At 42.3% G+C, this 22,523-nt stretch overlaps 1 protein-coding gene across 1 annotated transcript in view; it reads right to left on the reverse strand.

Annotated features, from left to right (window-relative positions):
* Positions 1-6,234, reverse strand: part of LOC127649086 (UDP-glucose:glycoprotein glucosyltransferase 1-like) — a 56,150-nt gene extending 49,916 nt beyond the window's left edge. Inside the window, exons 1-7 of the mRNA XM_052134005.1 lie at positions 6,205-6,234; positions 5,216-5,348; positions 4,981-5,060; positions 3,953-4,083; positions 3,765-3,877; positions 3,430-3,604; positions 259-355 (exon numbers count right to left, since the gene is read on the reverse strand). Coding sequence (XP_051989965.1) covers positions 259-355; positions 3,430-3,604; positions 3,765-3,877; positions 3,953-4,083; positions 4,981-5,060; positions 5,216-5,340 — 721 coding nt within the window. The 5' untranslated portion in view covers positions 5,341-5,348; positions 6,205-6,234. The remainder of the gene's footprint in view (positions 1-258; positions 356-3,429; positions 3,605-3,764; positions 3,878-3,952; positions 4,084-4,980; positions 5,061-5,215; positions 5,349-6,204) is intronic.
* Between the last annotated feature and the right edge of the window lie 16,289 nt (positions 6,235-22,523).

Genomic DNA, 22,523 nt, shown 5'->3' on the forward strand with positions numbered 1-22,523 from the left:
GGTAAAAATTATCTGAGCTCAAATCTCTTGGGGTGCCCAAACTTTTGCATGGTGCTCCTTTTCTTTTTTTTTCACTCTAAAATTTTACAAAATAAAAAGAATACACTAATATTGCTTAAAATGTTGAAAAGAAGGTTTAATCTTTAACTTTATGCCTTTTGGAGATCAGTTCATCTTCTACTCACAGCAATAGAAATTTTGACCAGGCGTTCCCAAACATTTGAATGCCCCTGTTGCAACATCTGGATGCCATCATACCTTGAAATTGCGTATCATCTTTTGCTTTGTACTCTTGGTTTTTGATGGCCAGTTCCACTCCATATCCAGACAGGTAAACTTTATTTCTGCTGGGGTTCTGGCAGAGTAGATAAAAATATTCTAAGCTCTGAGGGTATTTTTAAAGATTTCTTGTTTCAGTGGAACACCCAAAAATAAAACTTTATACTTCGACAAAACAAGAAGTGTTTGGTGTCAACGTTTTTAATAATATATTCTAATTCTAAGACTCTTGGCTCCAAAAATAAGGAGCCACATTTTTATTTTCTTGTTTATTTTTTTCTGATTTGACATTATACATCTCTGGGTTTAAATAAGGTGGCTACGAAAAACTGCTTTTATTTTGTTCCCAATCATGTCAACTGGAACAGAGAAAAAAAGTTGTGACATTTCTACTTGTTTTTCCAAACGGTTTTTAAAACTGAGAGACAACTAGCTAAGTGACAACTATGATGACAAAGAAAGTGAACTGTTGTTGCCATTTGCAGATAATAACTTGCATTCAAGTGGCCGAAGAGTAGTTCGCTAAAACTTTGCTAGCTACACAGTATAATGTTTGCGTCTTTTAAAAATTTGACTATTTTTGATGCACGGCTCACGCTGAACTCAGTGGCTCTGGGTGTAGCAGAAAGCTAAAATAATGAGATTATAGAAACATTATTTAAACCGAACCTACTATACAATGTATAGGTCTCACCACTGGTGAGAGCCAATCATATTTTAGATAAAGACTTCGCCTGTCAGTCAACTCAAGAAGGCATGCACATTAGCTGAACCAGCCAGAATTTTTTTTTTTTTTTTTAACGTAATCTGAGGTAAAGCAGCAGAATTTATGAAACTATTGTTGTCAGATTTTACTGCTGATTTTAAATATGTTCTTGGATCATAATCATGATCAACCGTTTTGGAAATTTCAGTTTTTCAACATTCAATTAGATAGGAGCTGTACATTTATGCCTCTTGTTTACCAAGTAAATAGCTGCCTAGCCTGGCCAAGAGCTTTCCAAAGATGACTGCAGGGTGGACTAACTGAATTGAAAGGGGCTTTGATATATTAACCAATCACAACTAAATACGCTGATAAACAAGTGCAAGTGACTGCCTACCATTGCCGTAGGAACCTAGAAAAGAGGCGAGGCCAATGTGAAAGCCCAAACGCGACCCACTGTTCACGCCAAGCTCACACCCTGCTCGCGGAGTATGTGTGAATCCGGCATGAGTATACTTTTCTGACGAATAGGAATGTGTTCGATGCTTGCAAACTACAACTGCTTTGTGACCACTAATGTACACTATTTAGGACTGGATTGCTCATGACATCATATCAGTGAAGCCACTGTGCCACCATATTGCTATGCCCAAACATTTGAATATTCCTATTGACTTAACAGGAAATCATCTCAACTCAGCGAGTAAACATTAGTCATTTAATCACCGATTTTATATCTGAAATCTGCATGTATTGTACATCCCTACAACACAAACGTCCTACACATGTAATTATTTAAGGTCGTGGTTTTCCTGTTTTTTGAAAGCCAGAGTAAGTTATGTATATCTACTGTATATCAAACAATATCCACCTCTAACAAACTTCATCAGCGAACAGATCAACTGAACGTAAACAAGTTCAATGAAACTGTGTTAAGATACAAACGGACATTTTCAGACTTATTTATTGTGATAATCGATGCGTTTTTTTCAGTTACTTGTTTTAAGAGCATGCACTCTCTCTCTCCCTCTATCATACACACACAGTGGCCCGCTGAGATTGAGGGAGACACGCAAAGCAAAGCTGGTTAAAATGAAACTGATACAGTTTCGACTGGAGGACAATGAATTAAACTGACTACAGAGAGCACTTCAATGTGAAAACAACCAAATCCCAGGCATTTACGGCAATTTAGAAATCCCGGTCTGACTTGTTATAAAAGTCCTGCTTCCTTTGGTGATTGTTGTGCTGCAATGATAGACTGAACAACGGGGCAGGTGAATGCTCTGACATCGCTTCTCCCTCGTAACGAATATTATCCATAAGCAAACCAAACATTAAACATGATTGTCACTAGTGGGCGAAATACAACTGTCGTATCTGCAGTATCCGGACAGTGAAACGGGGAAGTTTTCTCCTGTCAGTCTGTGACACTCAATGAGAGTTTGGGCATACCAAGATGGCCGCTCTAACACTTCCGGTGACTTCACCTCCTGCTGGCAGTTTAACGTTGCATCAGCGTTCCAGTTCTACTTGTATATCAGTGTTTGTAACACTCCTTTAGTACAGTCAATGGCTAGTGCATGCGCAGAAGATGCTCACAGCCATGGACCGCATGTGCGAGTCAAGATAATCGCCGTGTAATTAAATTGATATTAAGAGAACAACAATAAAATCTGCTCAAAAATTGAGCAGATTTACACATTACACATTTTTGTAGTGTAATTCAATACCGTGATAATACTGTATACTGTGATAAAAGCTTCAGCAATAATGCTTACTCCAAAAAAATAAAACATAACTGTACATAGAACTAATTACACATGCAAACACAACAATGACTTTGACATTTTCGTAATGGGATTTAACAGAATGAGTGCCATTTGAATCAGTGACTCTGCATCATTGAGTGTGTGCTCATTTGAAAGATAAATCAACTCTTAAGAAATGGTATGTGATATTTTAGATTCAGATTCATTTTAGTGAAGTTATAAGTGAAAATGCAGCCTATTAGCAACACGTTCACATGAAACAAATGTCAAAGACATAAACTTAGCTGTAACTTGCTATATTTTTGTCTGTGAGTAAAACAAATAGGTTTGTATTCTACTCTTTGACAGCTTTCCAACAACATATGACACATGGATATTTTATTAGTTTGATGTTTTAACTGATTATGATAATATGTACAGTGCAAACTTTTTCATAAATTATCAAAACGAAACTCTCTCAGATTTCTTCGCAAATTTCAAAGCACTTTTTAATTCCTACATGCATTGCAAAGTAGAGCTTCTAAGCTTTGAAGGGTTAAGCAAATCCTTCACAAGATGAAAAGATGGCTTTCAGTGCATTCGAAAGCTCTTTATCTTTTAAAAGCCTTTCATTTTAATCCAAGAACGATATTTTTATAATATTTATAAACGTTTATGATCTAGATTTCTTACCGAGAGAAAGTGTCGTAAAACGTAAGTGATCAGGCCCTTGTTGGCTTTAGCCAACATCAACTGATGTAATCTGGAGAACTCTTTGGTGCCCATTTCAGCATAAAGAATGACAATGGGTGCATCTGGATTGGATGATGGAAATTTGTGATCACCTTTGAACAGGTTTGGTTTTGATCTGAAAGTAAACAATTAAAACACTAACAATTAATAAATAAGTACGTTTGACTGTATTTATAAACATGAAACATTCAGGGACCATGTCTTGAGTATATATAAAATCATTAAAATTGTATTTATTTTTTTATTGCTGATGTAAAGATATTTTATTTACTTACCGTTCTAAGGCAGTATCTATCATGGCTTTAACTTTTTCTGTGTCACAAGACGTTTGTCCATGAACATTGAAGAAAGCTTTACATCCGGTTGGAGGAGGCTCATTAGATGCGAGCTACATAAACAAATACAAACTTAAACAGGTTTCCTCTAGATCAACTTTGAGTCTACAATGAGAGGCTCCACTGACCTGTTGGAAGGAATGAACAGTGGGTGAATATGCCCTCAGAGACAAGGCAAACTTGAGCAGGTTCTGCTGCACCTGACTGAGAAGCTCACTGGACCTCTTCAGGATGAGCTCATAGTAAGCCAGATCTGTGTCTGAAACAGATAAAACAAAAGATCTGAAAGGCTGATAGATTCATATTATACAGACAGGCATGTATAATAATTAGTGCTGTGAGTCGATAATACATTTTTTTTAATCATGATTAACTGCATTTGTTTTTTTTTATTTAAACATGTTTAAATCGCAGATTTTAAAGTGCTTTTTTCTGTCAAAGTATTTCTTTGTGTGGAAAGCAAAACTATATGAAACAATATAATGCTTTATTAACATTTTCCAAACAAAGCCTTCCACAGTATAAAGACAGAAATGCACTAAAATAGCACCAATTCAAGTAACATCAAACATTTTTCAAAGTCTAAGTGTGAGTTTGACTAATTAAAAGAACTTGTCCACAGATAGGTTATATTTAAATTGAAATGGGCATTAAATCTCTTAAACCATCATCCTCCACAATATTAATCGGCTATCCACTTTGGTACAGCAATCTTGAAAACATTAAAAGTGCTTGCAGAAAAATTTCTCATTCTGCGTTTTTGTGACAGTCAAGACTTGATGTGATTCTGTGGTAATTTAATTGCACCTACATAAGCTGAAAAATACATCTGGGCTTGTCTTGTACATCAAATAGCATTAAGGGCTCCTTTCTCCATTTTATCACTGACACAGAATCATGTTGTGTGTGTGTGTGTGTGTGTGTGTGTGTGTGTGTGTGTGTCTCAGTGTAATAACTCTGGATGGACACAATGCAAACGTTCCACCCATTCAACCAGTGTTTATTCTGTTAAGTTATGCCTTATTAACGGTTAATACATTAATGTTGATCAAGATAAATTCACGTGTTATACTTATTTATCTAATCGCATGCGTTAACGTGTTAATTTTTTCTAATAATAATGAATGCAAAAGATGGGATTCAGATTAAACCATACCATCGTGCTCATTTTCAATGTTTTGGTTGGCCTCCACAAAGTCCCAGAACTTGTTCGGACTCTCCTCAGCAAGGAATTCACTGTGGGACAAAAAGCAACATTATTAGTTGCTTATACGCTGGGGTTTTGCACTAGGGTACAATGGTGATGACAATCATATGCAAACAGCAGTACTCAAACATGTAATATCTAACAAACTGTCTGTGTCCACGCTCCATAGACATGGATAGCTAACCTAGCCTCCAGCAGGAGAGGTGTAGAGGGCCATTTTGTGATTAGTGTTGTTGTAACAGCTTTGGAGTCCCCATGCACAGAGGTGAAAGAGCCCAGAGCCAGCAGTGCAGCACACAGAATCCACATATTCCCTCCTGAGCATGAGAAAATGAAACTGTTTAGTCTCCGCTTGATGAGAAACCTCAAAAGTAATCATAAACCACTATAACTCAAGCAATTCGTGTAGATAAACATGTCAAACTTTGGAAAAGAAAGTTAAATATACAGCGCAACTTTCCTTTCAATTAATTGAATGCACCAAACTTCAGGACTATTGTTGGCCAATGTTTTGACAAGTCACTTTCCGAATTATAATCATAAAATTAAACTAATAATGTCATTCGCGTAATTTATAACGGCGTTGACATGTTTTTGCTCTGTTTGCGTCTCCAGCTGCATTTGACAATTTAACATGTGCTGACTCTCAGCCAATCAGAGCGATTAGCTTGGACATTAATGTGGGATGTATCCAATCAGCGTGCTCATCGAGCAAGCGTTTCCATTAACGTATTCAATATGCCATTATAAAACATTCTTTTAAAACACATTTAGCAATTTATTATTTTAGATGGCGTCTAAATAGTACTTAATGAAATTTTAAAATAATAAATACGACCGACCATACGAGTAATTTAATAATAATATGATCGCTGCTTAATATTACACATCATGGGAATTAAATGCGATTCGTACCATTAGAAAATGAATATCCGGAAATTAATCTAAACAGAGGAACCCAGCGTCTAAATGAACTTTTCTTTTGAAAGATTAATGACAGTATACGTAATAGCCTTACTCACAGCTAGCACGACTAATCAAACAACACACATGGATTTACTTCGCACTAAATTTCCATTTGTGCATGGTGTGAGGACTTGAAATACATATTACAATAATAAGTGTAACAAACAATGCGACAGAATAATTTTGTGAGAAGAATAAGCATCATACCAGCACCGGCTTCTTATTCTGCTTCGTGAGTTCTTCTTCTTCTTCTATTTCGTTTTATGGCGGTTGTAAAATCAACAAAAGTTGTATTTCCGCCACCTACTGATCTGGATCGTGAAGCCGTGAAATTGCTGCACAGACTCTTGAGAACCACAAGCGTTACAAATACCAGACTCATGTTTACCAACACTGAAGAGATAATACTTAAGGGCAGTATGCACAACGGCCAGACAAGATATTATTTTATCCTCATTCCTTCCACCATAATATCTCCCCTCAACACCAGAATGTGTTTGAGGATTCATTCTCCACCCCCAATCTCCTCCCATATTTTTTTAATCACACCTACTCTTATCAATCCTTTAAATTCTGTTTTACTCAATGGAACGTTAATATTTATGTTTGAGTATCTCAAGGCCTTCTTTGCCAAATTATCTACTACTTAATTTCCTTCAACCCCTACATGTTCTGGCACCCATTAGAAAGAAATGATTAACACAAGCTGGTGGATCCTAAACATACTGTGGAAAATATCATATAACATATATATAGCATATCTTGTCTAGATGTCGATTTGCCACTCCAGTAGTGGTTCTAGCTTGTATGGTGCCCTGGGCGAAACCACTTCAACACACCCCCAAATTTGTTGAAGTTGTTGTCTTAACTATCACAAAAACAAAGAATGATTCATTTTTGTCTGCAAGCGCTCTTCACTATCCTCTTTGCTATTCTGACTTTGAATCGTGGTACATATACAGCTGCAGCTATATAACCGGATACAGGTTCTTTTGATGCATCAATATATTTGGACGTAATCTATGTATTTCTTGTACAGATATTGATTAACTATTACATTGCTTCATTAATTACCATGTTTGGATGGATATCAGCATTCATCCTCAAGGGTCATGAGTAGGACCTACTCTCTGTGCCTTTCCAAAAATATGCATTTAAACATTAATAACATCTCATTGTACATTATCTCTGTCACAATAAAAACAAAATGAATATTAACATCTGGTTTGTTAATAAATATCAGTAATGCAATTAACAAGGATAGCAAACTGCAGAATTATTTCAGGCTATACATTAGACCGTTTGTTAGTCATGTATGACATTTTGGCACAAGAAGAGCATCCAGGAGCATTTAACTTAAAGGGAAAGTATGGAAACTGGAATGACAGCGACCATGCGTGAGAAAGAATTAAGAAATATAACACTTTTTTCCCTTTAATTGTTTAATATATTGTAAAATTCACCACTGTTTATGCTGCTTTTATTGTTTATACATTGTAAAATGGCAAACAATACTGTATATATAGATATTTATAAATAATCCATGCTGTTTTTATTGCCTGTATTTAGGCTACTGTAAATTATACTTGTGTGTGTAATGACTATTTTTGCTGAACACATAGAAAACTGACAATAAATCGACTTTTCACATAATAAATGTCTTATAAAATAATAATAATAATTTATTCCAAATGGTAGTGAAATGGCAAATTTGGTCTCATAGTGCAGATCTGAAACCAACAATACTTTTGAAATCACGCTAGATCTGAAACTGTATAAATGAATAAACAATCTTGGTCAGCAGGAACCAAACTTGTCAATCAATCCTGATCGTGTTTATTAGTAACATCCTGTGCAAGAAATATATAAGAGATCACTGAGCATGAAAACCTTTATGTATTCTTGTACACTTAACAAAGATTTCATGGTCTGTCATAATGAATTATTGCACCTAACAGACAAACAGAAACTTGATTGTACCCAAGCCATGAACCCAAGCAAATAGGAGCTAGCTAAAATAGTTAGTTACACCAAACTGGACAGGAACTGCTTTACACTACAAAGTACACTATGGTACTTTTTGTTAGTGTCAAAGTGTCTCTAAAAGGGGCCAGACTGTTCATTATTATCCAAGTGTATAGTGACCCAATTATTATACATTTAAAATAGCAAGAAAAATGCACAAGAACTGATGGATGCTCAATTGTTTATGGATTGTGCACCTTCATTGCAAACATTTTCAATATGCTTTGTTCAGTAGCAACCTTTTTAAAATAACTCTGACAGACTTAAGTTACCGAAGCTGCATCAGCCTTTAATCCTTAATCTTTGAGTAGAAGCATCAATAAACCTGAGACTCGTACTGACGGATTAATTGACAGCTGCTGTCAGACTCTATGTTATTATTATTCCTCACACGGTCGCAAGACGACATGTACATGAATCTGGCGTGGTGAGCTGGAACCTGCTTACGTCAGCTGTCACCGCTTACGTCACGAAGTACCGCAACAGCCAATAGGAAAATTCAACTGCAGTAGCCACCGTTCAACCTGAAGAGGGCAGCACTCAGACGTTTTTACACCATATATTGTAGAATTAAAACACTTTATACACAAATGTCAAAAAAATTACTTGAATCAATGACCAGTACTAATAAAGCCCCATGCTTACAGATCATTAACTAAAAAAAGTTGGTTTAGGGTTTAGTTACCCTTTAAACTGCTTTCAAAGCATTTGTCTAAGTCTCAAAAAATTATCATATATACAGTTCTCTTACGAGAGGTTCTCTCGTATTGCATAAGCTAGCTTACGCTATGGGAAAGATTCATCTTTTCTGAGATATTGAAGCCAAAAAATTATCCTTAATTTTGTATCCATTGTCAACACAGTGCGGCAGCTGCAGACCTTGAGTGGGCTAGCTAGCGAGCTCATTGGTTGCTCTGCGGTAACTGCTGCAGCCTATAGATGAGCTTGGGCGAACTCGCATCCAATGAGAGGCGTCCGCGCGCTCACTGCATCAAAGCCCGCCAAAAGGGCGTGACTAGAGTGCATATAAGCGTAGTTCGTAGGCTGGAACCCTGATTTTCATCTCTTCAGCGAAGCTCATCGCATCACTGAACCGGAAGCCGCGTCGCCGCTCGAGGGGCATCAAGCAAGCGTGGACAGCGCCGAAGAAGCCGGCAGTCTTCGCCACCTTCAGCCGTCCTGCGAAGCTACGCCATCCGGCGACGTATCCTTTTAAAAGCAAGCTAGTTCTTAAAGAACTTCACAAAAGAGTACGAGCGTCTTTTTTAAGATGCCTCGCTATGCGCCTCATGCCGCGCTCCTCTCAGCACCGGAGACCGCCACATCATCTGGCGCTCTCTGCCTGGGACTGGGGCATGCAGAGCTCGCCTCGCCGGGCGGATGCGATCTCTGCGAGGAGCTGCCGATGTCGACCCTGCGGGCTCGACTCAGCGCTCAGGACCGGCCGCCGCTGCCTTCCGCTCAGCCGCGCAGAAAAAGCGCCGCTCTCAAAGGCTGCCGGAAACAGTGGTAGAAGCGATTGCCTCGCCGGAGCCCATCCTCGAAAGCATCGCCTTCACCCTCCCCGCCCACCCGGGACGCGCAGTTGCCGCCGAGCGGCTGCTCTGCTGCCATCTCGGACGAAGAAGCGGAGGATGAGGGCTGTTCCATCATGGCTTCGGACAGCGAGGAGTGGTCAGGCTCACACGCCTCCTCCTCGGCCCAGGAATCCAGCAGGACCCGCGACGGAGTCGAAGGGGAACTAACACGCCTCCTCACACAGGCCACGCGCCTTTCTCGTCTAGGGTCCGATCCCACGTCTCCACCTCTCTTGCTTCGGTGGACGGCGCCACTGAGAAGGGCTACGCTTCCATCCCTCCGGTCGAGGATGCGGTAGCAGCACACCTTTGCCCGCCCTCCGCGAGATGGCGGTCTAAACCAGTGCTCCCGCCTAAGGCCTGCAGAACAACTTCCGCCTGTGTTGGCCGCGCTTATTCCGCCGCCGGCCAAGCTGCATCTGCTCTGCACTCTATGGCCGCCCTACAGATCCTCCAAGCGGACCTTCTGCGGGAGTGGGATGAGGAAAGCAGGCATCCAGAGGCGGTTGCAGACATACGGAGTGCTACGGACCTCGCCCTCCGCCCTACCAAAGCTGCAGCCCAAGCTATAGGGAAGTGCATGGCCGGCTGACTGTGACCGAGAGACATCTGTGGCTAACGCTAGCCGACATGGGAGAAGCAGAGCGCTCACGTTCCTCAACGCACCGCCTCTCCATCCGGTCTCTTCGGCTCGCTGAGAGTGGTATCATTGACCGGTTTTCAGAGGTCCAAAAGCCACACAAGCCATGAATCTCTTTCTGCCTCGTCGCGCTAGCTCCTCTGCAGGCCGCCCACGTGAGCCTCCTGCACGAGCCTCTTCACAGCCCCAGCTCAACAAAGCCAGACTTCTCAGCGTCGACAGGGCGGCCGCCTCGATCACGCTCAGACAGCCGCCGCAGACCGCCGCCCCGCGGGCCTCGGACTAGAATTGCGCTGAAACCTGAACAACCGAAGTCCTCCTAGCTTTGTTGACAAAACGACGGATCAGTCCCGCTGCGGCCGGACCACCGTCAAAGCTTCGCCCCCTGTCAGTCCCCTTCTCTCAGGCTACTGCAGTGGTAGATTCAGCAGCCAACAAGCCGGTGTTAACGCCCGCTTGCCTGCGCTCAAATGCCGTTTTCACGGCGACCCAAATAAATCTGGTAAAGAGCAAGCATGCCATATGTGTAGAAAATGTGCCCACAACCCAGTGTTCACCTCTACACACAAGCATTACACATCCCGTGTCCATACCAGAGAGCAAACATGTCTTATGTGTAGAAAATGTGCCCACAATCCAGTGTTCACCCCTACACACAAGCATTACACATCCCGTGGGCTCTATCACGGCACACTCACATAAAGCGGTTACTGAACCGCTCGAGTGTTAGGGTTAATAAACGCACCCACCTAATCCGTGCACGTGCCCATTCTCTGGCCGCTCTGTCACACGACCAGCCTTATGTGTAGAAAATGTGCCCACAATCCAGTGTTCACCTCTACACACAAGCATTACACGCTCCGTGTCCCCATCAGAGCACACTCAAAAGCGGTTACTGAACCACTCGAGTGTTAGAGTCAATAAATGCGCTCACGAATACGCGCGGCGCCCATTCTCTGCCCGCTCTGTCACACGGCCAGCAAACACTTCTCTGTATGTAAGTCCCGTGCCCGTGACTATGCTTGCGTATCACTTAACAGACGTGACTCTTTCCCCATTCACCTCAATCGGAAGTCACTCACAGAACAGCCTGTCCATGCTGTCTGCGAGCAGTCCAGCATAAGCACAGTAAGTCGCCACACATTCTGTTCAGCTGCTGTGTGCGGCAATAAGAGCGATTTGGCCACTCACCCTCTAACATTACGCTTCAAAGCGTGGGAAGATATTCCAGGGATATCCGAATGGGTGTTAAGCACAATAAAACAGGGCTATTTGCTACAGTTCGATCGCCGTCCTCCTCGCTTCAGAGCTGCTCGAAACTACTGTGAACACGGAAGCAGCGTGCATGCTTCGCTCAGAAATAGCAAACCTTCTGTGCAAAAGGGCCATAGAGAGAGGGCCGCCTCCCTGAGCGAAGTCAGGGTTTTACAGCCATTATTTTCTTGTCCCCAAGAAAGACGGCGCCTCAGACCAATATTAGATCTCAGGGTTTTGAACAAAGCGCTTGCAAAAAGACCGCTCAAAATGCTTACAACCAGCAAACTCCTCGCGAGATGTGCCTAGGGGAACTGGTTTATTTCTCTCGATCTGAAAGATGCATACTTTCAGATTCAGATAAATCCCGTCACAGGCCATTCTTGAGATTCGCTCGACGGCCAGGTTTATCAATACACCGTCCTTCCGCTCGGCCTGTCTTTAGCACCCGTACATTCACGAAGTGCATGGATCGCGGCGCTCGCACACCCTGCGGAGTCAGGGTTTGCGAATTCTGAACTATTTGGACGATTGGCTGATTTTGGCACAATCACATACGGAGCTTCTGTCTCACAGGACAGTTCTCCTCAGTCATCTGAACAGTTTGGGCCTTGCAGTCAATTGGACCAAGAGCTCACTACAGCCCAGTCAGACAATTTCCTTCCTTGGAATAGAACTAGACTCAGTGGCAATGACGGCTCGCTTATCTACACAGCGCGGCGCGTGTGCAGCGACTAGCCGTGTCATTTCAGATGAACAGCCTCACACCTCTGAAGAAGTTTCAGAGAGTGCTAGGCTACATGGCCTCAGCCGCAGCAGTACTTCAACTGGGTTTACTGCGCATCGCCCGCTTCAGCATTGGCTAAACACCCGGCGTCTCGCCGGGCTTGGGCCACAGGCCGCCAGCCAATCAGAGTGACTCAGACCTGTATTTCAGCTCTGCAGCCCTGGACAGTTGCCGAGTGGTATCAGCGGGAGTGATGATGGGAGCTGTATCTCGCCGAAAGTCATCTCGACAGACGCGCCCAACACGGGTTGGGGCGCGGTCTCGCGAGGGCTCTCCGATTTTTGGCCTATGGTCAGTTCAGGAAAAGCTCCTTCACATAAATTGTCTGGAAATGATAGCGGTCGAGTACGCCGCCGGCGCTTCCTCCCGATCATTCAGGGTCACCACGCCCTGGTCCGCTCGGACAACAGGTCTGTGGTATCCTATCTAAACCGCCAGGGCGGTGTCAGATCCAGGAACCTCTTCCATCTGCCGAAACGCATACTGAGTTGGTCCCAGCGCCACCTGCGCTCGCTGAGGGCGACGCAAGTGCCAGGCCACCTGAACGACGGCCCAGACAGACTGTCCAGAGACAATATTCCCCAGGGAATGGTCCCTGCACGCTCAAACAGTCCAGACGCTATGGCGCATATTCGGTAGAGCAGAGATAGACCTCTTTGCGCCAGCAGAGAACTCTCACTGCCCTATATTTTTCTCGAAAAGCGAGGACGCGCTGGCCCAGGACTGGCCCAACCGCCCGCTTTACGCCTTCCCCCCTGTCTCGCTATTGCCACAGGTAATGCAGAGGATCAGGAAAACGCGCCACTCGGTGCTCCTCATAGCCCCACGCTGGGAGAATCAAACATGGTTCCCGGAGCTTACGCAGCTGTCACTGACAGCGCCGTGGCCCATCCCAGTGAGAGCAGATCTCCTCTCGCAAGCTCGCGGAACGATCTGGCATCCCCACCCAGAGCGCTGGGCGCTACACGCGTGGGTGATCAACGACTACCCGTCGCTTTGCTAGAAGGAGTAATAAACACCATCATACACGCTAGAGCCCCCTCCACGAGAAGACTCTATGCGTCAAAATGGTCTGTGTTTTCAAAATGGTGCACCGACAGAGACCTGGTCCCACGGATATGTGGGTTGTCGCCGCTGCTCGTGTTTTTACAAGAGCTGCTGGATAAGGGCAGATCCCCATCCACACTCAAAGTGTACGTGGCGGCCGTCGCGACGTTCGCTGAACCCCTGCACGGCCAGTCACAGGGTAAAAACGAGCTGGTCATCCGCTTCCTCAGGGGAGCTAGAAGGATGAACCCTCCGCGCCCCCCATCGGTTCCTATCTGGGACCTTTCTATAGTTCTCGAGCTATGAAAGCCCCCTTTCGAACCGCTTCAATCCGTGGATGTGAAACACCTCTCACTTAAAACCGTTTTTCTAACTGCCCTATCATCAGTTAAACGGGTGGGAGACCTTCACGCGCTATCTGTCAGCGCTGCGTGTCTTGAGTTTGGACCAAGTGACTCAAAGGTCATTTTAAAGCCTAGACACGGCTACGTCCCCAAGGTGGTCGGTACTCCTTTCAGAGCACAGATCATTTCCTTGTCGGCGCTACCAGCATCTGATAGCGAACGCGACGCCAATCTCCTTTGCCCAGTCAGAGCACTGAGATTGTATACTGCGCGCTCCGCATCTTTCAGAAGCTCCGAGCAGCTTTTCATTACATTCGGAGGGCGCACCAAAGGTCTCGCCGCCTCGAAACAGACACTGTCCAGATGGATAGTGGACGCTATTGCTGCCGCGTATGCGTCAAAAGACCTACCATGCCCGCTAGGCATTAAGGCTCACTCCACTAGAGGCATGGCCTCCTCGTGGGCATGGTCCAGCGGGATTTCCATTCACGACATATGTGTGGCAGCGGGCTGGGCTTCCCCCTCCACCTTTGTCAGATTTTACAATCTGGAAGTACCCGCTCTGCATGCTAAACTGCTAGCGGTTTAATACGCTACAGCTCCCCTGGTGAGTTGCATTAATGGGACACAGTCCACACAGACCGGCACCGCCGCTCTGTCTATGTGCTTATGTACTACACACACACTGGCCCGCACTCTTGCCGGCCAAATATTAATTCCCCATTCATAAGGGCTCCCCCGGGTCCCCCTTAATTCCCTGGGGCTCATGCAGTGGATGCTTGGCGCGCACGGCGTTGACAAAGGGTTCCCGTAGCATAAGCTAGCTTACGCAATACGAGAGAACCTCTCGTAAGAGAACGAATCGGTTACTAACGTAACCTCGGTTCTCTCTAGATGAGGGAACGAGTATTGTGTAACCGCCGCTTCAGCGCCACGAGCGATGTTTCGCTTCATTCAATGAAAACCAGGGTTCCAGCCTACGAACTACGCTTATATGCACTCTAGTCACGCCCTTTTGGCGGGCTTTGATGCAGTGAGCGCGCGGACGCCTCTCATTGGATGCGAGTTCGCCAAGCTCGTCTATAGGCTGCAGCAGTTGCCGCAGAGCAACCAATGAGCTCGCTAGCTAGCCCGCTCAAGGTCTGCAGCTGCCGCACTGCGTTGACAATGGATACAAAATTAAGGATAATTTTTTGGCTTCAATATCTCAGAAAAGATGAATCTTTCCCGTAGCGTAAGCTAGCTTACGCAATACTCGTTCCCTCATCTAGAGAGAACCGAGGTTACGTTAGTAACCGACCTCACATTAATTGGGATGGGATTGGGATTTTTATGACCTCACATTAATTGGGATGCTACATGGAACATTTGTACTTTCAAAAATTTATTTTTCACTGCAGGACCTTTTTAAGAGAACTGCAAAACATAAGCTAATAAGAAAAAACAAGTGATTAAAAAAGGTAACCAGTAACCAGCACCTAAAATATACCCTTACACATTCACATTTTTACCTAAAACATTGGTTAAATTAAAAAAGTTGTCCATGTTATTTATCAGCTAGCCTACAGCATTAGCCCTTGGCTATTCTCCTATTATTGTTTAATTCGGCTGCCTATGAGAACGTCATCTAGCCATCATAAAAATTAAACAGCAAGCAGAACAGCCTGCAGCTGTGATGCTGCTCTTATCCCCAGTGCTGATAAATAGTTCAATGCCACTGGTGAGTCAGACACATATTCTGTTTATCAATATGGGGTCAGATCAGACACTCCTGGATCTGTTTGGTTATTACAGCCCTGCTCATGCTGACAAGGGCATGCCTTATATTTCAGCTGGAATATTTATACAGTACATGCTTCCATTGGCCTTTCTTAGGGTAGAGAACCACACACCAACCAGTGATGGGAGGTTGAAATTGTATGTTCCAGGACCAAATTAAACTGTAGATCAACTGTGACAGGTCTCAGTGAGCTTCTGGGGGTGGGTGCAGAGAGCCCTGTGTGCTTTATGGGGTCAATTTGCCTCCATTGTGCATTAGCCTGTGGACAGAAAAAGAGAAAAGTGTAGGGCAAAGCCACTGTGCTCTACCTCAGTGGCTGTTAACCTTTCCACTGCAGCGCTCACATTTTATCTCAGCGAGGGGGCGCGCCAGATGTAGGCATGAGCAGGAGTGAGCTGAACCCATCTTGCCCATTCAATCAAACATTTTGTAAACATGGTTTTAATTTATTATTATTATTATTTCCAATTTGAGCATTGGTTAAAAGCAATATGGGGACAGGCTGTGTGTTTCAAACATCAAGGATGGAGTGTAGACTGCCAATTCAATCATAAAACAGCACAGGAATTGTGTAGTGTTTTTCTATTTTTGTCATTGACCAAAAGCAACAATACATTCAAAAAGCAGATGCTGCAAACAGTGTTTCCAACTTAATGACTTTGGTCGCTAGATTTTGTGAATTTTTGACCACCTCTGCGAGTAAAAGAGCCCTCTACAGACAATTTTAGTGACTTTTGTAGACTGAACTTTTGCACGATATTCTAATTTTTCGAGTTTCACCTGTATATCAGGGCTGTCGATTTAATGATTAATTAATTGCGATTACTAGCGTTAATTTTTTTAACGCGTTATTTTTTGTCAAATTAATCGCACTGAATTAACGCGTTAAAAAAGTAACGCAATTAATCACAATGCCCGCAATGATAAGGAAGATTCCTGAGAAATGCAAGCTTGTAGTATCACCTGTTTACTCCAGAGGGCAGTTAGTGAAACTTCAGCTGTGTGGCAATGCGCAGTTTATACAGTGAAGAAAAACACCCTTGAGCAGCAGAACACTAACATGCGTTACATTCTTGCGTTCAAAACACTAGATGGAGTGCAAATCCGAACTAAGGGATCTCAAGATATGTTCTAAGTATTAAACTATATTTAACTTGACACAGTGACCTAAAAATGTATGTTTATGACGCAACGCACCCGAGATGCTACACAAGCATGTCTGACGCAGGTGTAAATTGACGGGTCCTTAAACAAGCCCTCATAAAAATCTCAAACTGATTGACAAATTCACTTGTGAAATGGATTGCTGTAAACTGTGTGTCAATAATTGACTTATGATCAATAATATGGTAGTAAAAAATGTATTGTCTTATCAATGATTAACTCTTCTGCTACAAGAATGTAATGCATTTTAATTATCTGTATATTTTTTATTTTATATATATATATATATATATATATATATATATATATATATATATATATATATATGACACCATGTAATTAATTCGATTACAAATTTTTATCGATTGACAGCTCTAATATATATATATATATATATATATATATATATATATATATATATATATATATATATATAGATAGATAGATAGATAGATAGATAGATAGATAGATATCCAAAACAGCTCATCGTGAGGCATTATATGGCATATAGATCCATATTTAAAAATAAATCATAATAAAAAAAAAAACATCCCCAACACTACACCCCTGGTTGCTATTGCTAGGATAATTTTGGACTTTTTCATTGTTAAATAATGCAGTTTAATTACAAAACAAATTAAATAAATAAACAGAAATCTCCCTGAATGTTTGACAAATTCAGTTAGTGATAGCTAAATGATTAGTAGTTCAATATGAATTGTTAAATCATTAGTTCAAAACATATGGTTCTCCACCTTTAAAGAATTACCGTTGCTCTTTTAGCAACATTTCAGCGAACCATTGGCGACTTCCCATGAGAAATAGTTGGCAACTAGTCGGAGTCCGAGACATCAAGTGAGCGAGAACTGCAATAAGAGTTATTTGTGTGCAATGCCTAGGTTTTAAATGCCCATAAACAAGCCTGATGCTGTTTCAGTTTTGTTATGTTCCCTGTTGTCTTTTGTTTTTTGTACTGTTATTGTGAAGTTTTGTTTAGTTCCTGTTTTGGTCTTTGTAGTCCTTTTGTAGTTTCTCTTATGCTGTCATGTTCTCTGTTGTCTTTTGCTTCTGTGCTTTTATGTTGAAATTTAGTTTCGTTCCTGTTTCCTGTTTGGTTTCTGTCATGTTCATTGGTGTCTTTTGTTGTTGTGCTCTTATGTTGAAATTTAGTGTAGCCCCTGTTTCCTGGTTCCTGTTTGGTTTTTTTGTAGTCCTTTGTAGTTTGTTATTATGTTTGGTGTTAGCCCGGTATGTGTTCCCTGCCAGAGTTCTCTGTTTGTTTTCATCGTGTTTTGGTTTTCAATTTTATGTTTTATTTCCCCATTGAGGGTTGTTCCTTTGTGTTTTCTTGTTTGTTTATTTAATAAAAGTCCTAACTGCAATTGGATCCGCATCTCCTCGTCTGCCTCGCTGCTCAAGCATAACAGAACGATCGACCACACATGGATCCAGCAGCTATTCGGGCCAAATATCGGCTGCTCAATCTGCAGCAAGAACACTACCCACTTGTAGACCACGCTCGCTACTTCCTCCTCCTGGCGAACGCTACTGACTTCCCGGACTCTGCACTGATGATCTTTTTCAGGAGCAGCTTGAACCCCTCGCTGAGGGAGTGGGTGCCACAGGCCGCGCCCGGCTGCACTTTCCGCGACTACCTGGGAGCGACCCTACTGGCGTGCAGCTCGCCGCTCCCTGACACACCAGCCCATCCTGTCGGCGAACAGCCCCCCACGCCTATGGCTTCCCTTGGGCCCGCACGGCCCACTTCGTCTGCCCGGAGGAGGAGGAGAAGACAGGCGTCCGCCTCCCGGCCCACGCCTGCCCCGGTCAGCGAGCCAGAGCCCTCGTCAGCCACGGTCAGCGAGCCAGAGCCCTCGTCAGCCACAGTCAGCGAGCCAGAGCCCACGCCTGTTTTATTTCCCCATTGAGGGTTGTTCCTTTGTGTTTTCTTGTTTGTTTATTTAATAAAAGTCCTAACTGCAATTGGATCCGCATCTCCTCGTCTGCCTCGCTGCTCAAGCATAACAAGTTTACAGTGAACATGTGGCTGATGTTGCACAACAGGCTCACTCGTATCAAATATCTCCCTGACTCCCTCTTCCTCCATATCAGCTCCCCAAAATCGCGCTGCGGGTGTTCGTGAAATACTGGACTTGAATTAAAAAGTATATTTGTCCCACACGCAGGTAGTGGTCTGCACACATTTTTCCATCCAGGTCCCCTAATTCTGTCCTGCTCCGGTATCAAAACTAGAAAGAGAGAGAGAGATAGAGATGGCATTACCATCCATCCAAATTCTTGTAGGCCTATACCCTATATGACTTAACACATATTTCACTAGTAAAAATATCAATACCCTTTACTACCCTACAAAGGCCATACTCAGTAACTAACACTGAAACTGAGAAAAATAGCTTGAATTGTCTTGATGTGGATTTTGTCATTACTGCATTTTCACACAATGGTTACTCTGAATTTCAGCAAACGAGACAAACTCTGTCTGACAGATCATAAGAGACTTATGATAAGAGAATGTTTCATTCATAACTCTATTTTGCCTTTTGACTTTGTGGGGCAGGATCATTGCTTACATTTCTTTCAAACAGAATGTATAATTACTTCTTTAAGCAGTTCCCATCTGTATCAAATTTTAGGTTATTCTTAATCTTGATCTCTCCATTTAATATATTTCCTTTCACTCCATCCTTATTTTCCTCCTTGATATTATTTCTCTCCACTCCACCCTTTCATTCGTGGGGACTCTGATTTGTCTTTGTAATTTGCTTTAAGGCTATAATTATAATTAATCTGAAAGTGTAAAGTTGTCAGGGCCCACTTCAATCTTATGTATATATACAGCCGTGGCCAAAAGTATTGGAAGTGATTTTGAATAGCATTTTGTGTTTTGCAAAGTTTGCTGCTTCAGTATTTGTAGATTATGTTTTCACATGTTTCTATGGTAAACTGGAAAACAATGATAAGCATTTCATAAGTTTGAAAGGTACTGTATGCAAAGAGTCACTATTTACAGTGTTGACCCTTGTTCTTCATAACCTCTGCAATTCGCTCTGGCATGCTGGATATCAGCTTCTGGGCCAAATCCTGAGTGATGGTGATCCATTATTGCCTTATTAGTGCTCGGAGTTGATTACAATTTGTGGGCTTCTGCTTGTCCAATCACCTTTTGAGGATTGACCACAGGTTTTCAATGGAATTAAGATCCGGGGAGTTGCCTGGCCACGGATCCAAAATTTAAATCTATTGATCCCCGAGCCACTTCATTATCACTCTTGCCTTGTGACATGGTGCTCCATTATGCTAGAAAATGCACGGATCATCACCAAATTGCTCCTGGATCATTGGGAGAAGTTGATCTTGCAGGACGTTTTGATACCATTCTTTATTCATGGCAGTGTTTTTGGGCAGAATTGTGAGAGAGCCCACTCCCTTGGATGAAAAGCAACCCCACACATGGATGGTCTCAGGATGCTTCACTGTTGGCACGACACAGGACTCATGGTAGCGTTCACCTTTTCTTCTCCGGACTATCGATTTTCCAGATGTCCCAAACAGTCGAGAAGGATTTTCATCAGAGAAAATAACTTCTGCAGTCTTCTGCTGTCCAATCCTTGTACTTCCTACAGAATTTCAGTCTGTTCTTGATGTTTTTCTTGGAGAGAAGTGGCTTCTTTACTGCCCTTCTTGACACCAGGCCATTGTCCAAATGTCTTCGCCTCACTGTGCATGCAGATGCACTCACACCATCCTGCTGCCAATATTGAGCAAGCTCTGCACTGGTGGCGACACGATTCCGTAGCTGACTCCTCAGGAGGAGATGGTCCTGGCACTTGCTGGACATTCTGGGACGTCCTGAAGCCTTCTTCACTGCAGTTGAACCTCTCTCCTTGAAGTTCTTGATGGTCCGGTAAATGGTTCTTTCAGGTGCAATATTCTTTCCAGCAATTTCCTTGCATGTGAGGCCATTTTGTTGCAAAGTGATGATGGCTGAATTTCTTCCTTTAGAGGTAACCTTTGCGAACAAGAACACAATGATTGAAAGCACTTCTTCCCTCCTTAGTCTGCTCTTATAATCCAGTCAGAAAGATAGAGTGATTTCACCTGACTAGTAGTCGTTCACAATTTTCCAGGTGCTGCTGATATGATTCGTGAAATTATGTTAGCTGGTCATTTTGTGCCAGGGCCAAAAAACTGTGAAATTTGGGTTTTTGTGATCAAGTTAATTTTTTTGGCCAATCAAGCTTTTTGCAATTATATAAAATGCATCCGATCACTCTGCACAATAATCTAGAAACAATGTGAATCAACACCACATCAACTGAAGCAGAAAACTTTTTTTCGAAAAAAAAAAGTGAAACACAAAATTTATACCACTGCCAATACTTTTTGGCCACGGCTGTACAGTGTTTATCAGTTTATTTATTTCAATATATATATTTATTTAGAATATGGGGAATAAGTGTAAAATATAGTTATATTTGGCCTTATGATCTTGACAATTACACCATATTAGTAACCAAAATGCCCACCTATAAAATCCCCCAGCCCACCCTATAACAGGCAGGGGCCAGCCCTACTTCAGAAGGTGTTGAGTAATGAAAATCTATTACCCGGATTAAAAGCTAATTTGCTGTCCTTAAAGTGTTAGTCCAACCATAAACTTATCTTTATTTGTGTTCCACTTAGAAAGTAAGTCATACAGGTTTGGAACAACATGAGGATGAATAAATGATGACAAAATTTTAAATATTTTGGGTGAGCTATTACTTTAAACTAAGCCAACAATGAGATTGTAACGTTAGTTTGAAATGCAATTCACAGAGGAAATGAGTGCATGATATGAGTAAGTTATTAATTTAATATTCAAGGCTAAATTCAGAGTTGAGAAAATGTATTTCTTCATACTGTGACTCTCTCACCATGAAATTCCTCAAGAAGTGCTTTGTACAAACACTTGAGAAACTAGTTTTCTTATGAGACCAACATTTCTTGAGGTGAATAATGAGTCTAAAAGCTTTATGAGGATATGGTATTATGTTTACACTGGCAATTGATACTGATTATAGGGATATATATGGGAGTGGTGTTAGTGTAGTGGGCTAAAGCACATAACTGTTAATCAGAAGGTCGCTGGTTCGATCCCCACAGCCACCGCCATTGTGTCCTTGAGCAAGGCACTTAACTCCAGGTTGCTCTGGGGGGATTGTCCCTGTAATAAGTGCACTGTAAGTCACTTTGGATAAAAGCGTCTGCCAAATGCATAAATGTAAATGTAAATTATAGATAAGTGCTATTACAACTTAATTCACTGTGAAATATTTTTAAAGTAAGTTCTTTGAGGTGAATTTTGTAACACAATCAGGGCTCCAAACTTTGAAGCTCCCAAAAGCACATAAAGGCAGCAATAAAGGTAATCCATAAAACTCCAGTGGATTAATCCATGTCTTCTGAACCGATCCAGTTGGTTTTGGACTGATATGTAACTAAATCGTCACTATAAATCTAGGAAGCGTAATTGAGCTTGAAATCCTGATTGTGTCTAGAGACTGCAATGATAAGATTTATGGTGAAAAACGATATATATTTGGTCTGTTCTCACCCCAGATTAATTACATCACTTAAGAAAACATTTATTAAACCACTGGAGTCTTATGGATTAACTTTTATTGTGCCTTTATTTTCTTTTGGAGCTTCAAAGTTTTGGTCACCATTCACTTGCATTGTATGAACCTACAGAGCTGAGATGTTCATATAAAAATCTTCATTTATGTTCAGCAGAAGGAAGAAAGTACATATCTTGAATGGCATGGGGGGTTGAAAGATGAAGGAATTTTAATTTTGGAGGAATTCCTTTAATTTGGCAAGTGCTGCTTCTAGTGCATATTGAAAG

The sequence above is a fragment of the Xyrauchen texanus genome, chromosome 9 (assembly GCF_025860055.1).
Source record: "Xyrauchen texanus isolate HMW12.3.18 chromosome 9, RBS_HiC_50CHRs, whole genome shotgun sequence".
Classification (NCBI taxonomy): domain Eukaryota; kingdom Metazoa; phylum Chordata; class Actinopteri; order Cypriniformes; family Catostomidae; genus Xyrauchen; species Xyrauchen texanus.